Source organism: Capra hircus, chromosome 28 (assembly GCF_001704415.2).
Source record: "Capra hircus breed San Clemente chromosome 28, ASM170441v1, whole genome shotgun sequence".
Classification (NCBI taxonomy): domain Eukaryota; kingdom Metazoa; phylum Chordata; class Mammalia; order Artiodactyla; family Bovidae; genus Capra; species Capra hircus.
Window position 1 is genome coordinate 35094982 of NC_030835.1, and position 15464 is coordinate 35110445.

The 15464-nt window shown below is 35.5% G+C and overlaps 1 protein-coding gene across 1 annotated transcript in view; it reads right to left on the reverse strand.

Annotated features, from left to right (window-relative positions):
* The window catches only part of RYR2 (ryanodine receptor 2), an 814256-nt gene that overhangs the window by 197389 nt on the left and 601403 nt on the right, over positions 1–15464 (reverse strand). The window contains exons 49-54 of the mRNA XM_018042460.1: positions 14125–14294; positions 12679–12899; positions 11378–11468; positions 9323–9463; positions 7691–7854; positions 5361–5439 (exon numbers count right to left, since the gene is read on the reverse strand). Coding sequence (XP_017897949.1) covers positions 5361–5439; positions 7691–7854; positions 9323–9463; positions 11378–11468; positions 12679–12899; positions 14125–14294 — 866 coding nt within the window. The remainder of the gene's footprint in view (positions 1–5360; positions 5440–7690; positions 7855–9322; positions 9464–11377; positions 11469–12678; positions 12900–14124; positions 14295–15464) is intronic.

Here is a 15464-nt window from a genome sequence, read left to right on the forward strand (position 1 = left end):
AGTATGTAGGACTTATGTCACACATTGGGACCACTTAGTTATCTCATTCGAGTTGCTCCTCTTTTATCGACAATGCAAATAAAACATGCCATCCTGCCCTGTAAGGGAACTGAAGATCTACTTAGTGATAAGAGATGCAACTGAAGACGAGAAGATGTAAATAATTACTAAATTCTGATTAAAAATTTTCAAGATCTTTTTGTAATGTAAAATTACACATAAAAGGTAAATTTTTCTTAAAAGATTTCTGGATGCAGAGTCACTATGTCTTACTGAATTTGTCTTCCCGAGTTTATTTTTGTGTATGACGTTAGGAAGTGTTCTAATATTATTCGTTTACATGTAGCCATCCAGTTTTCCCAGCACCATTTATTGAAAAGGCTGTCTCTGCCCCATTGTATTCTTGCCTCTATTGCCAAAAACAAGGTACCCATAGGTGCATGGATTTCTGGGCTTTCTATCTTGTTCCATTGGTTTATATTTCTGGTTTTGTGCCAGTACCATATTGTCTTGATGACTGTAGCTTTGTGGTATAATCGGAAATCAGGAAGGTTGATTTTCCTAGCTCCATTCTTCTTTCTCAACACTGCTTTGGCTATTGGGGTATTTTGTGTTTCCATATGAATTGTGAAATTTTTTGTTCTAGTTCTGTGAAAAATACCATTGGTAATTTGACAGGGATTGCATTGAATCTGTAGAGTGCATTTGGTAGTACAGTCATTTTCACAGCATTTATTCTTCCTACCCAAGAACATGGAATATCTCTCCATCTGTTTATGTCATCTTTGATTTCTTTCATTAGTGTCTTATACTTTTCTGTGTACAGTTCTTTTGTCTCCTTACATAAGTTTATTCCTAGATATTTAATTCTATTTGTTGCAATGGTGTGGGATTTACTCCTTAATTTTTCCTTCTGATTTTTCATGGTTAGTATATAGAAATGCAAGTCATTTCTGTGTATTCATTCTGCAACTTTGCTAAATTCACTGATTAGCTCTAGTAATTTTTTGATACTATCTTTAGAATCTTCTTCTTCTCTTGGCTTCCCTGGTGGCTCAGATGGTAAAGTGTCTGTCTACAATGCGGGAGACCTGGGTTCGATCGCTGGCTCGAGAAGATCCTCTGGAGAAGGAAATGGCAACCCACTCTAGTACTCTTGCCTGGAGAATCCCATGGACGGAGGAGTGTGGTAGGCTATAGTCCATGGGGTTGCAAAAAGTCAGACATGACTGAGCTACCTCACTTTCTTTAGAGTTTTCTATGTATAGAATCATGTCATCTGCAAACAGTGAGAGCTTTACTTCTTTTCTGATCTAGATTCCTTTCATTTTTCTTTGACTGCTGTAGCTAGGACTTCCAGACCTATGTTGCATAATAGTGGTGAAAGTGGACACCCTTGATCTTAGAGGGAATGCTTTCAGTTTTTCACCACTGAGAATAATGTTTGCCATAGGCTTATCATATATGGCCTTTACTATGTTGAGGTAGGTTCCTTCTATGCCCATTTTTTGAAGTTTTCATTATACATGGGTGCTGAATTTTGTCAAAGGCTTTTTTCTGCATCTATTGAGATTATCATAGGGTTTTTATCTTCAATCTGTCAATATGGTGTATCACACTGACCGATTTGCATATATTGAAGAATCTTTGCATCCCTGGAATAAACCAACTTGATCGTGGTGTATGAGCTTTTTGATGTGTTGCTGAATTCTGTTTGCAAAAATTTTGTTGAGGACTTTTGCACCTATGTTCATTAGTGATATTGGTAGTTTTCTTTTTTTGCGTTGTCTTTGTCTGGCTTTGGTTATCAGAGTGATGGTTACCTTGTAGAGCGAGTTTGGAAGTGTTCCTTCCCCTATAATTTATTGAAAGAGTTTTAGAAGAATAAGCATTAGCTATTCTCTACATGTTTGACAGAATTATCCTGTGAAGTCATCTGGTCCCAGGCTTTTGTTCTTTGGGAGATTTTTGATCATAGCTTCCATTTCAGTGCTTATAATTGGGTTGTTCATAATTTCTATTTCTTCTTGGTTCAGTCCTGGAAGACTGACCATTCCTAAGAATCTATCCATTTCTTCCAGGTTATCCATTCTATTGCCATATAGTTGTTCATAATAGTCTCTTAAAATCCTTTCTATTTCTGCACTGTCTGTTCTAACCTCTCCTTTTTCATTTCTAATTTTGTTGATCTTATTTCTTCTCTCTTCTTTTCTTGTTGAGTCTGGATAAGGCTTCTTCTTTGGTTCTTCTCAAAGAACTAGCTTTTAGTTTTATTAATCTTCAGTATACTTTAATTTCTTTTCCATTTATTTCTGCTCTGATCTTTATGATTTCTTTCCTTCTACTAATTTTGGGGGCTTTTTTGTTCTTATTTTCCCAGTTGTTTTAGGTGTAAAGTTAGGTTGTCTATTTGAAGCTTTGCTTGTTTCTTGAGGTAGGGTTGTATTGCTATAAACCTCCCTCTTAGAACTGCTTTTGCAGAATCCCATAGGTTTTGAGTTGTGTTTTCATTGTCATTTGTTTCTAGAAATTTTTTTATTTCCCCTTTGATTTCTTCAGTAACCTGTTGGTTACTTAGAAACATGTTGTTTGTGTCTCTTACAAGTTTTTTTTTTCTTATAATTTGTATCTAGTCTCACAGTGTTTTGGTTGGAGATGATGCTTGATACAACTTCAATCTTCTTAAATTTACTGAGGTTTGATTTGTGACCCAAGATGTGGTTAATCCTGGAGAATGTTCTATGTGCACTTGAGAAGAAGGTGTATTCTTCTGCATTTGGATGGAATGTCCTGATCCATCTCATCTAATGTATCATTTAAGACTTGTGTTTCCTTGTTAATTTTCTGTTTTGATGCTCTATCCATTGGTGTGAGTGGGGTGTTAATGTCTCCTACTGTTATTGTGTTAATCTCAATTTCTCCTTTTACGTCTGTTAGTATTTGCCTTATGTATTGAGGTGCTCCTATGTTGGGTTCATAGATATTTACAATTATTATGTCTTCCTCTTGGATTGATCCCTTGATCATTATGTAGTGTCCTTCCTTATCTCTTGTAATCTTCTTTACTTTAAGGTCTATTTTGTCTGATATGAGGATTGCTACTCCAGTTTTCTTTTGCTTCCCATTTGCAGGAAATATATTTTTCTATCCTCTCACTTTCAGCCTACATGTGTCTTTAGGTCTGAAGTGGGTTTCTTGTAGACAGCATATATTTATATGGGTCTTGATTTTGTATCCATTCAGCCAGCCTGTGTCTTTTGGTTGGAGCATTTAGTCCATTTACATTTAAAGTAATTATTGATATACATGTCCCTATTGGCATTTTCTTAATTGTTTGGGTGATTTTGTAGATCTTTTTTTCTTCTCTTGTATTTCTTGACTATATAAGTCCCTTTAACATTTGTTGTAAAGCTGGTTTGCTGGTACTGAATTCTCTTAGCTTTTGTTTGTCTGAAAAGCTTTTTATTCCTGCATCAATTTTGAATGAGATCCTTGCCAGGTACAGTAATCTTGGCTGTAGATTTTTCCCTTTCCGTACTTTAAATACTTCCTGCCATTCCCTTCTGGCCTACAGAGTTTCTGCTGAAAGATCAGTTGTTAAGAGTATGGGGTTTCCCTTGTATGTTACTTGTTGCTTCTCCCTTGCTGTTTTTAATATTCTTTCTTTGCATTTGGTCTTTGTTAGTTTGATTAGATTGTATGTCTCTTGGCATGTTTCTCCTTGTGTTTATCCTGTATGGGACTCTTTGTGCCTCTTGGACTTGATTTGACTGTTTGCTTTTCCATGTTGGGGATATTTTCAACTATAATCTCTTCAAAAATTTTCTCATACCCTTTCTTTTTCTCTTCATCTGTTGCGACCCCTATAATAGGTGTGTTTGATATTGTTTGATATTGTCCCAGAGGTTTCTGAGACTGCCCTCAGTTCTTTTCATTCTTTTCACTTTATTCTGCTCTTCAGAAGCTATTTTCACCATTTGATCTTCCAGCTCACTGATTTGTTCTTCTGCTTCAGATATTCTGCTACTGATTCCTTCCAGAGTATTTTTAATTTCAGTAATTGTGTTGTTTGTCTCTGTATGTTTATTTTTTAATTCTTCCGGGTCTTTGTTAATTGATTTTTGCATTTTCTCCATTTCGTTTTTGAGGGTTTCTTTTAACCATTTTTACTATCACTATTTTGAATTGTTTTTCAGGTAGTTTGCCTATTTCCTCTTCATTTATTTGGACTTCTGTGTTTCTAGTTTGTTCCTTCATTTGTATATTTCTCTGACTTTTCATTATTTTTTTTTTTAACTTATTGTGTTTGAGGTCTCCTTTTCCCAGGCTTCAAGGTTGAATTCTTTCTTCTTTTTTGTTTCTACCCTGCTAAGGTTGGCCCAAGGGTTTGTGTAAGCCACTTAGGGTGAGATTTGTGCTGATCTTTTGTTTGTTTGTTTTTCCTCTGATGGGCAAGGCTGAGTGAGGGGGTAATCCTGTCTGCCGATGACTTGGTTTACGTTTTGTTTGTTGTTTAGATGAGGGGTCCTACACAGGGTGCTAATGGTGGTTGGGTGATGCCAGGTCTTGTATTCAAGCAGTTTCCTTTGTGTGAGTTTTCCCTATTTGATACTCCCTAGGGCTACTTCTGGAGAAGGCGATGGCACCCTACTCCAGTACTCTTGCCTGGAAAATCCCATGGACGGAGAAGCCTGGTGGGCTGCAGTCCATGGGGTTGCTGAGTCAGACACAACTGAGCGACTTCACTTTCACTTTTCACTTTCATGCACTGGAGAAGGAAATGGCAACCCACTCCAGTGTTCTTGCCTGGAGAATCCCAGGGACGGGGGAGCCCAGTGGGCTGCCGTCTATGGGGTCGCACAGAGCCGGACACGGCTGAAGCGACTCAGCAGCAGCAGCAGCAGTGCTACTTCTCTGGCAGTCTAGAGTCCTGGAGTCAGTGCTCCCACTCCAAAGGCTCAGGGCTTGATCTCGAGTTTGCGTGGGTCTATATATTCTTTTCCTCTGGTCAAGTACTCCTGTCTGCTCTCAGCTGGTGTTCTTTATGTGCTTCTGTGTTTGAAGGTGTATTCCTGATGTATCCGTGGAGAGATGTACTCCACATCCACCTACTCCTTCATCATCTTATTCTCTCTAACACTGTGCTTTTTATGAACACAAATACTCTTATTCATAGGTGTATCCTACGTACATCAGTGGTAGAGCTAAATATTATATTAGCAAATCATAAGTAAATGTTCTTTCCTAATCTAATGCTCTTACTTGAAAGTAGAAGATCGGCATAGTCAGAAATATGTGAGCCAGAATCAGTCATTAGGCACATTCATTAATGATTTAGAATGTGATGTTCTGACTGTTACCTTATCCATTGACCACTTGTCATGTGCATGTTCTGCATATTTGTTAATGAAGTATTCCAACTTCTCAGGAATTGTAATACTATGAGAAAAACAAAGAAAAGAGGTTTGATTTTCATAGGATTTTCAGGGAATCATTCATAATTTATTCCACAGCTTATGACTGTTCATATTTCATTCAATGCAAAACTGTTAAAAAATTGGTTTAACAAGGTATTACTTTTCCATATGGTAGAAACAGTATGAGAAAAGTCAAGTGAATAAGGTTCTATCTGTTCATCTTATATTTATTCATACTTTATATCTTAATATAAATTATACACAATAAAAATTTTACATAGTATGAGAAAAATAATTTAAATGTATGCAAGAAAAGGACAATAGATGCACCAATTTTTTTTAATTTGAATAAAGATATAGTTAGATAACGAGCTTAAAGATATACTTTACTCTCACATTGGTTCTTTGAAGTTATTCTTTTTTGATTTTAATCTCTTCTGCAACAACTATAAATGGGTAAAAGTCTGCTGAAATCTGATCTGTTACATTTTTTAAATGTACTAAAATTAATTTTAAGTTAATTGAATACAACCAGTGATGTGTTAATGAGTTTAAATAATAATCATCTATATATAAATTCTAAAATATGAACTATCAGTTCAGTTCAGTTCAGTCACTCAGTCGTGTCCAGGGAAAAGCATTTAATCAATTCATGCTTTATGATTTTGATAACATTTCTTCTTGAGTTCATTCATGTTTAAATAAATATTTAATCTCTCAAACAGACATGAAGTCCATGCAGTTGGTGACCAAGTCTTATGGTAAATGAAAGACTTGGTACTACCACATATATCTATTAATGAAAAACTAAGTATGTACATAATTCGATTCACTGATGAAAATAACTTATTAATGCAGTTAACTTTGAGAATAGAATTATAAGTAAAACCTGATATAATGAGGTTTATGGTTCTTTTCTCGTATGTTATTAGTTAGTAATTGAACTTTATGACACACACATATTTAAAAAACAGTATGTAAAAATCATAGAGATGTAGACACTATTGACATCACTATGCAAACCTAATCTGTTACCCCCAAAGGGGTAAACTGAGGTAAATTAATATACATGCTCAGCATTTACTCATTAATTGGATTCAATTAATCAACATCAAAGCCATGACACAGTTCTGATGTTATTTGAAAATTCTGGATTACATTGTACGTTAGCAAACCACAAACTTACCCACGTAGGAATGTGAACATGTGACATTTTGGTCTACTTACTTTAGAAGAGATACAAAGGATCAATCAATCACATAAGCCAAATACTGGGGGGTAGAGTCTTTTCTCACAGGACTGTCATCAAATACCAAACATGCAAATTTAAGGCATTATCAAACTAACAGCATACCACTTGGGTCAAAATTTTGATCTGGTTATGGAAGCTAAACCAGCTGCGGGGACACAAGAGGCCTGAAAGTTGAACACCCAAGCAAATTCAGATGCTGTGGATGATAACTACCAAGTGACTACCTTGCTAATACTGATCTTGCTGAGTGACTACAGAATGGATAAGACAATGTGGCATGAAGAGCAGCCTCTTTGCAAGTGGAAAACCATGATTCTATTTAAAGATGGTAACAAAAACAAAAGTGCTAAGACCTCAAACACCTAACATACTCAAATACCTGATCTGCAGAACAATTTATGCAACCAGGTCCATGGAAGAACTTTCATAATGTTAGGTAACATTGTATCTGTAGTTGAGATTGTCACTCTGCACCCTCACTGCACGCTAAATTTTGCAAAGCTATTCTCATTTGATATTCCCTTCACTCTCATGCTGTACTTTATGAGGCTGAACACTGACTGCTAACCCCAGGCCTGGCTGAGATGTAGTGATGAAGGAGTGATGCCCCACTGCTCGTAGAAATAGCCTTGCCTGCATGCTGGAAGCATCCCAGTCAAAGACCCTACACAGAGGTTGACTGCAATTACTGATTTAACATTTAGGGTAGAACTTCAACTGAAAAGATAACTGATATCCTTTCTTGATTCTCATGATTATAGATATAACCATGTGGTTACATACAGAGAATCCTGGTGATGTTAAGAGCATATCTCTTAGGAGGTACATCTTATCTATTTCTGGTATTCATGTAACCATTATTATTACTACTATCATTTCATCACGTAAAGGGACCCCTATTAAAAGGATACCAATTCAAAGGGGGCATGGATGAGAGAAAGTTCACTTTAGTACCTTATTCAATTTCAGACTTCACACATCATTTACAATAAAAATCTGCTGCAATAGAAAGAGTCCATACTTTGAGGTATCAACAGGTTGTGGATTAAAGTTCCCTTCAGAATCCATTGATGACTGTTTTTCCATCATACTGACATAATTTGACTCCATGTAGTCTGGAGGCAAAGCTCCCGCAACTGCACTCAGGCAAGGCAGTGCCAGTTTGAAAAGTTCTTGTTCATATTTCTGGGAAGAAATGGAGGACCAAAGAAATAAATATCCCATTACAAGTTAGCAAAAGTTGTCAACATGAGCACTGCAACTGTCAGGATGTTGCAGGAGAAAATCTGAATTATCTTCAGCTAACTCAGTTCCCCCAAAGATTCTTTTTCTAGAAAATGGAAAATAAGGCCTTAAATCCCACCAAACATAAGAGAAACTAAAGCTTTTTACTGAAGTTGTATCATAAAACAAATAAAATATTCGTTTCTCTAAAAGTTTGTTTTCCAATATGTGAAGTGAGGTGAACTTGAATATTCAAAGTGTACTGTATGCTTTCACAACATAAAAATGATTTCAGTCGAGGACTACATTAATTATAGTTTATTACAGCTAGTTATAGATTATTGTTGTACCACACTATAAAGATTATATATAAAAAACACCCAAAGGATAACACCCAGAGAGTAAGAAATTTTAATTTTATACCTTGTATTTCAAAGTACCAAAAAAATTCTGAACAGAGAAGGAACTTTTACAGGAAAAATGCATCACCAAAACTTCCAGGAAAAGTATATTAGTTACATAGTTAAACTGTATTTACAGATTGTTTAAAAAATAAAAAATAATAATTATTTTAAAGTTATCTCAAAGTGCTAACTTTTAAAGTTGCAAATTCTTCTAAAAATACGTTCTACATATTGTTTTAAAAGGACTCAGTTTCCCAAACACAATTCAACAAGAAAAAGCATTCAGATGTAGCTACCACATGTTATCACAGATAAACTTCCTTTATTATGTAGCAAACTTCTGTTATACTATTTCAGTCATCTGATAATGTCTGTCTGGGAATTCAAACTGATTTTGATCAACGATTTAAGCATGAGAAGAGCAAGCATGTTCTGATTTTCACTGAAATACTATGCTTCAGTTTCCTGAAAAGTGTGCAAAACCATTCACTGCAAATATGGCAAATATTAGAGGATGTCATGCACATAAAGCAAGAGCGAATGCAGACACTTAAATCACCACAGCAGCAAAGTGTGAAAAGTCAATAAGGCTACTGGAATATTATAATTTTATGAGCTTTAACATTTAACATTTTTACATTTGACAAGATTTCTTCAGGCTTTATAAGATTGGGGAGGTGACTGATGAGGGAGGGTCTGAGTCCAAATAAGTCCGAAAATACCAGAAACTAATCAATCCATATGAACCATTTGCTACAATGCTTAGCCATTTTCAAGTCAAACAGTGTTGTAATTACAAGAAGCATGTTACCATCATGATTATGAAAAGTCAATATAAATTGCATTCTCAACATTTGTTATAAAGAGAAAAAAACAAAACTATGTCAAGTCTTGATAAGTAAAGGCAGCATTTCACTATTCTTCTAGGAACACTTTCTTACCAAGAATCTATGGTTTTTCAATAATTTTATGATACAAAGAAATCCACAAAAGATGAAATTACCTTTTGAGACAGGGTAAATTACCTTTTGAGACAGGGCATCAAAGATGCCCCAGAACAGCTTTCTTGATAAATGAAGTTCTTCTTCTGAGGCAGCTCCAAAGTTGCCCCACCCTCCAGGCAGGCAGTAATATTTCCAGCATCTTTCATAATGATTTGTCAGCAGCTAGGTAGGAAAACACTTATAAGAGCACTGAACTAAAGATACTTCAATTTTTTTTTTTTCCATTTCCTCCCAATGGCATTCTAATGCCATGTAACAAGGCCAAGTGAAAGGAAACTACTCAATTCCATATGAATTCTTTTGGAAAATACTATTACCTTACATAGGATATCTCTTTAAGATTTAACACTGATTACACGATAAAGACCAAACACCCAATTTCACAAATTATCTCGAAAAGAATTCTTTAGGAGGTTGTTGGGCTATCTGTGTACTGAGATCTACTTTAGTTGCTATCATTTACTTATAATTTTATGACTTGCTATCTCCTGGAATCCATGCATTTAACAAAGTGATTGATGTCAGGGTGACCCAGAGGATACAGCACCTAAGATGTGCATTCTCAGGGGACAATAACTCTGGATATTTTTGCTTCCTCTCTGCCTATCCTTAATCATTACACTTTATGATTCCATTATTTAGTAACTCTTTGGATAATGTATTCGTGATTAATATACTAGGAAATAATCACAACTAATTGCCAAATTAATAAAATAATCTTTATAAAGCAACTATACATTTTGGACTCTTACCTATATCTAACAAGGAAAATAAACTGATAAGAGTTACTCTTATTAAAACTAACTGCATATCTTACTGTAGACATATTTTTCTCACTTAGTATCCTTCTCAGTTACAAGACACACAAACACACAATTTAGGAATCTCAAATGATGAAATACTGAGATCTAATTTGCTTGGAATAACATAGAACTATCTATAATACAAAAGAGTTTTATCACATAAAGTCATCCTGTATCTTTTTTCAGGTATCTTCTAGCTCATTTGTATCAAGAAAATTCTACGTGACATGTACTATCCCAGGTAAAACTGGGATTTTCAGCAAGGCAGAACTTACTTTACAAAATTCATTAATTTCCCTAGGTTTATTAAACCAAAATTAATTTTCATAGAGAAAGAGTGTTTTTGTTAAATACCTAGGTGTGTTTAGTGAAACGGCAGCTCAAAAAATAGAGGCTCATTTTTATCTCAAACCTCTTTGTTTAGCACTTTTACTGTGTGGCCATGAGAAAAAAATATAATGCTTACCAGGTGGCAGAGCAGAGTGGTCACCTATAAAAAGTCCATTACAGGACAATGACCTCCATGCACAGACCATGCCACTAGACCATTTATTAGTATACGCCTAACATCTTAATCCTCAGTCTGGATTGGGATATTCAACGACAGGAAAATATTCCAAGTCAATAGACAGAATGAGACTTGATCATTTCCTGTTCAGAATAACCAAGCTGGGGAGCAAATATGTCAGGGAGTTTTCTCTACTCTATGGTAAACCAGAACTGCATATACATAAGGATTATCTTGAACCTTATGAGATGATATTTGGAAACTGTCATTTGATTACAGACTTAGAAAATGTTGTTTTTAAAGTCTATTCATGTTTGGGAACGCATGTAAGAATTAAAGATTTTAAAATTAAAAAAAAAATAAAAAAATTTAAAAAAAAAAATAAATAAATAAAGTCTATTCTTAATGCCTTGAGGTTGTTAATACTTTAGGCCAGGCCTATTACATGTTTCCATGGTATATTACAATATATTGGCTTAAGAATATATTGGCTCATCTTTTTCTTGTGGCCTGTTTTCTTTCCACTGATTTCTATTTCCACTGACATACAGTAAACCAATCTTAGGATTTCTCTGGCCTTTTATTACTTGTTTATTTAGGTTGATGTACACACAAATACAACTTACATGTCCATTTCAATAACTGGAAGAAATTTTCCAGCATCCAATATTAAACATGATAAATTTAAGAAATGTACATATTGTAATAGGAAACAAAGTCAGAGTACCCAGTAATCAAATAACTACAAACATTTCCTGTACTTACCTTAAGAGGCATCTTTGCATGTTCATTTAATAATGGGACATCAAATACTAATCTTCTGAGTAAGTGTTGCATCATAGAAGGTCTCAATTGGCTGGTGGAACAAAGCTAATTTTAATCATGAATATCTAATAATGTTTAAACTAAGTAGATAATTCATTAAACCAGATTATATACCCCAAGAACCTATACCTACACTTCTCTTCAGATGATGTTAATTTTAGGTGTTCCTAATTCAAAGATTAACTGAGAGTTACGTAATTTCATAAAAGGTTATATTTCAAACTCATCTCTAGCTCCCTGATCTGAAAATCAACCTTCATTTGCTACAGCAGATGTCCTCTTCAGCCCCTTCTATTCTCTTTTCAGTGAGTGGGAACGGTCTCAGTGAGTAGATCAGAAGCAGAAAGAGGAGGGAGTGGAGGAGCAAGAGGGAGAGAAAAAGACTAAGAAATTTTGCCAGAGGAGGAAGGGAAAGAAAACTAACACCCTGTTACCATTTATTATTCTGGTAATCCCGAGTGCTTCACCTCATTTAATATTTTGAAAAAATCAGTGAGACAGGTTTTGATTCCATTTCACAGAATTGTAGGGTCGGGGAACTAAGATTATGAACTAATCTGTAACCTCTCTCAGTCCCATCTGGCTCCTACACTCATACACTCATTCCATTGTGAGTGAAAACCCTTCCTTCACCAATGTTCTGGATAGACTGCAAGCTTTCACCTCCAAGAGCTCCTGTCTATTAGAAAGAAACCATTAACCTAGTTAGGGGTCTAAGAAACTGTCACTTGCACTTGTCAGAACTTCAAAAGAAGACACATGTTTCTGGTTTTCATAGTAATACCCTTGATTTTCATCACTGTCAAACATAGGTCATACTTTCCTATTATTACTATATCACTAGATTTTTTTTTTTTACCTTTAATAAGTCTCTTTTTTCTCTTTTCTCTTCTAGAAGAGGAGTTAAAACCATTACACACAGTTAAAAGGTTAATCCTACATACTAACACAGAAAGGGATTCCCCACACAACAACCTCACCCGCCAACATCCAGAACAGCATCATCGGTCCAACACCATATTCAATGGCTAGATACCTATAGAGTCTTGGAGGAACACTCCTGAATATGATCAGGAGCAAGAGTGCTCTGGTAAGACTCATAACTCGGTACATGACAATGACTAACATGAATTAATTTTTTGGTCCAAAATTGTTGCTAACATTCATAACAATTTGTCAAGGACCACAGAGTAAATTCTCTCATTTAAAGAAACATGAAATCGATTTCACAGTCCACTTACCCACAAATAGAGAGTAAACACACTTCTATGGAATCCCGTTGAGCTTTGGTAAGCGAGCAGCCCTTAGAAAGCCTGTACACAGTGTGAAGTAATGAGTCAATGAGAGAAGCATGGTGCTCGGTGCCAGCAAAAAGAGGGGCACACCTTGTTAACAAGGGTAACACGGCTGTGCACAGGTACCGATTGAGGGCCAGGGCCATGTCTGTAGCACTCAAAGCAGCCTGGAAGGGAGTTGGAGAGGAGACTGTCATTTGCGTTGGTCAGGAGACAACTTTCAAAGGGATCATACACGTTGACACGTTATTTCATGATCCAGAAATTGACGAAAGTATGTAATATGGAAATGGATTCCTCTGTTACAGCTTTAACTGTGGTTCATATGCTTTTTATTTACCACTAAAAACAACAGATTTTCAATTGCTCATCAATAGATAAAAATGAATGAAATAATAATCTATCTCTTCAAAAAGCCACAGAAGTTCATGTTCCATAATAAAATATCAAGGGTAGGATGGGTGAAAGAGGGAGATGCTAATGATATCAAAGAGTGGGAGAGTCCCCCTGTACTAGGAGAGGCAAAAGAAAGGAGTTTATTCTCACAGTAAATTTCAAACACTTTATACTCATGTCGTATTTATACTCATTGTATTTATACACATGTCGATCAGAATCAACAATCAAAGGTTGATTGTCTTACCATGTTATCATCTATAATACTTGGGTTCAGAAATTCACATGAACACAAGCAAAAAAAGAAAAAAGAATTCAGTTTCATTTTTCTGATTCTCCTCTCACGGTTTTCATGTGGGAGCTATTGCCAAGTCAGGATCTGATTTCCTCTGATATCAACAAGCAATATAATTGAGAATAAAACAAGGTATTATTACAACTACTAGACTAACATTTAGCATTCCAGCTTATTTTTAAGATGTTTCAAATAGTAGAACACTTACACTGATGGTGGCAGGTTCCTGACATGGGCTACCGATCTCACAAAATAGATTTTAATCTATATGTACATTAAAAAATGAATACACCAGGGTGATACTGTAGTTGGAAAGACTTAACAATGCTCACTAGACCTTTCTAATGCTTTAATTGCTTTTACTGAGATGCACAATTATTTATGTCGACTTAGAAGTTGAACAGGAACCACTGTGACCTCCCTAATTAGGGTTATATAAACTTCTTACTGTCTTCCATTGCAGTGATCAGAATTCTTACTGTACTCTTCAGGTTGTCCATTCTTCTCCACTCACTATTCAGTAAATTCCTTGAGGATATAGTCTATTTTATTTTCTATTTACTCTCTGCTACCCTAAAAAATTGGCACTCGATAACCATGTGGGGGCAATGAATGAATGATTGACTATATCTGTGAAAGAATATCAGATGGCAGAGACTGAAGAGTTAAAAGTTGCAGAAGTCATTTGTTCAAATCATTACCGTGTCTAAAGAAGCAGCAGCCCGGAGATCTGGCAGAAAGCCAACCTCGAGAAGATGGAGGAGGAAATCTTGAACCTCAATTCCATAGACCCTGTCAAGGAACAAAACCATGGCTGCCTTGTGATCTGGACAAAACCCTGCAGACATGTCAGGCTCCACCACATTCCCATCTAAAAGAGAGAAGGTGATACACTGTTGTTAATGGCCACGCCATCCATGAAAATTGATTACAAATGGCTACTTTCCAGCCTGCTCATGTTGTAAATAAAGTTATCAGTTGAATGGTTTTCTGTTCTTCTAATTTATTCAAGCAAGGGTAGCAGATATGGCAGTGCACTGTAAACCCAAGGTCATTTAAATGCTATTTTAGCATCTATTTGTTAATTGTATATGTGATTAGGACAGAGTATTATGCCAGATTCTGAGAAGGAAACAAATGGCATCCATAATCCAAATTAAAAATCTAGGGGAAAACATCCTAAAAGCTAATATGTAAAGCAAGGTTTGCAGTCTTTTCAAAGCAAGAGCCTCTTTAAAACATTAGTAAGACTCAGGTACTCTATGTGATAATCATGGTACATTTACATCATTTACATATACATGGCTTAAAGAATTATAAAATAATAAACAAAACTCTATGAACCAGTTTGGCTTTCAAATGAAGTATGTTTCATTAATCATAATAGCATTTAATAACATGTAAAACATATTTGAGAGCCATACTATTTTCTCTATCAACAGTCAACACTTGATGCCTATACAGTGGAGTGAATTCCTTAGTATAACTCCATAGATTCATAGATGGGATCAGTGCAATGAAGAATTAAGGAATTATGTGCCAGTTTAAAATACTGGAGAACAAACTTGTTTTCTGTTTGATGATGGGATAATTATGTCAAATTGCTGCTGAAATACACTGTAAGAGTCCACAAATTATATCACAGAATTTGTAACACTGATGCAAATGTTGAAAAAAAGCAGGCCCCTGAGAAAGATGATACATGACCACACCAACCTGAAATAACAAAGTCACAACATTTGTTTTCATTCATACTCAATGACTGAATCTGATCACAAAAATGAACAAAAGGTGTTTTAAAGAAACTTGGATTGAAGGCTAATACCAAATTATTTCCATCTGTTACAACAATATCTTCCTTCCTATAATTGTTAATACAATAATAACAACTCTTGACATTTGTGGTGTTGTCAGTTACTCTGTTAGGAATGTTCCAGACCCAATCTCATAAAATGTTCACAAGAGCAGTATGAAGGTGGTATTATTATCTTCCTTTCAGTTTAGTTCAATTCAGTTGATCAGTCGTGTCTGACTCTTTGCG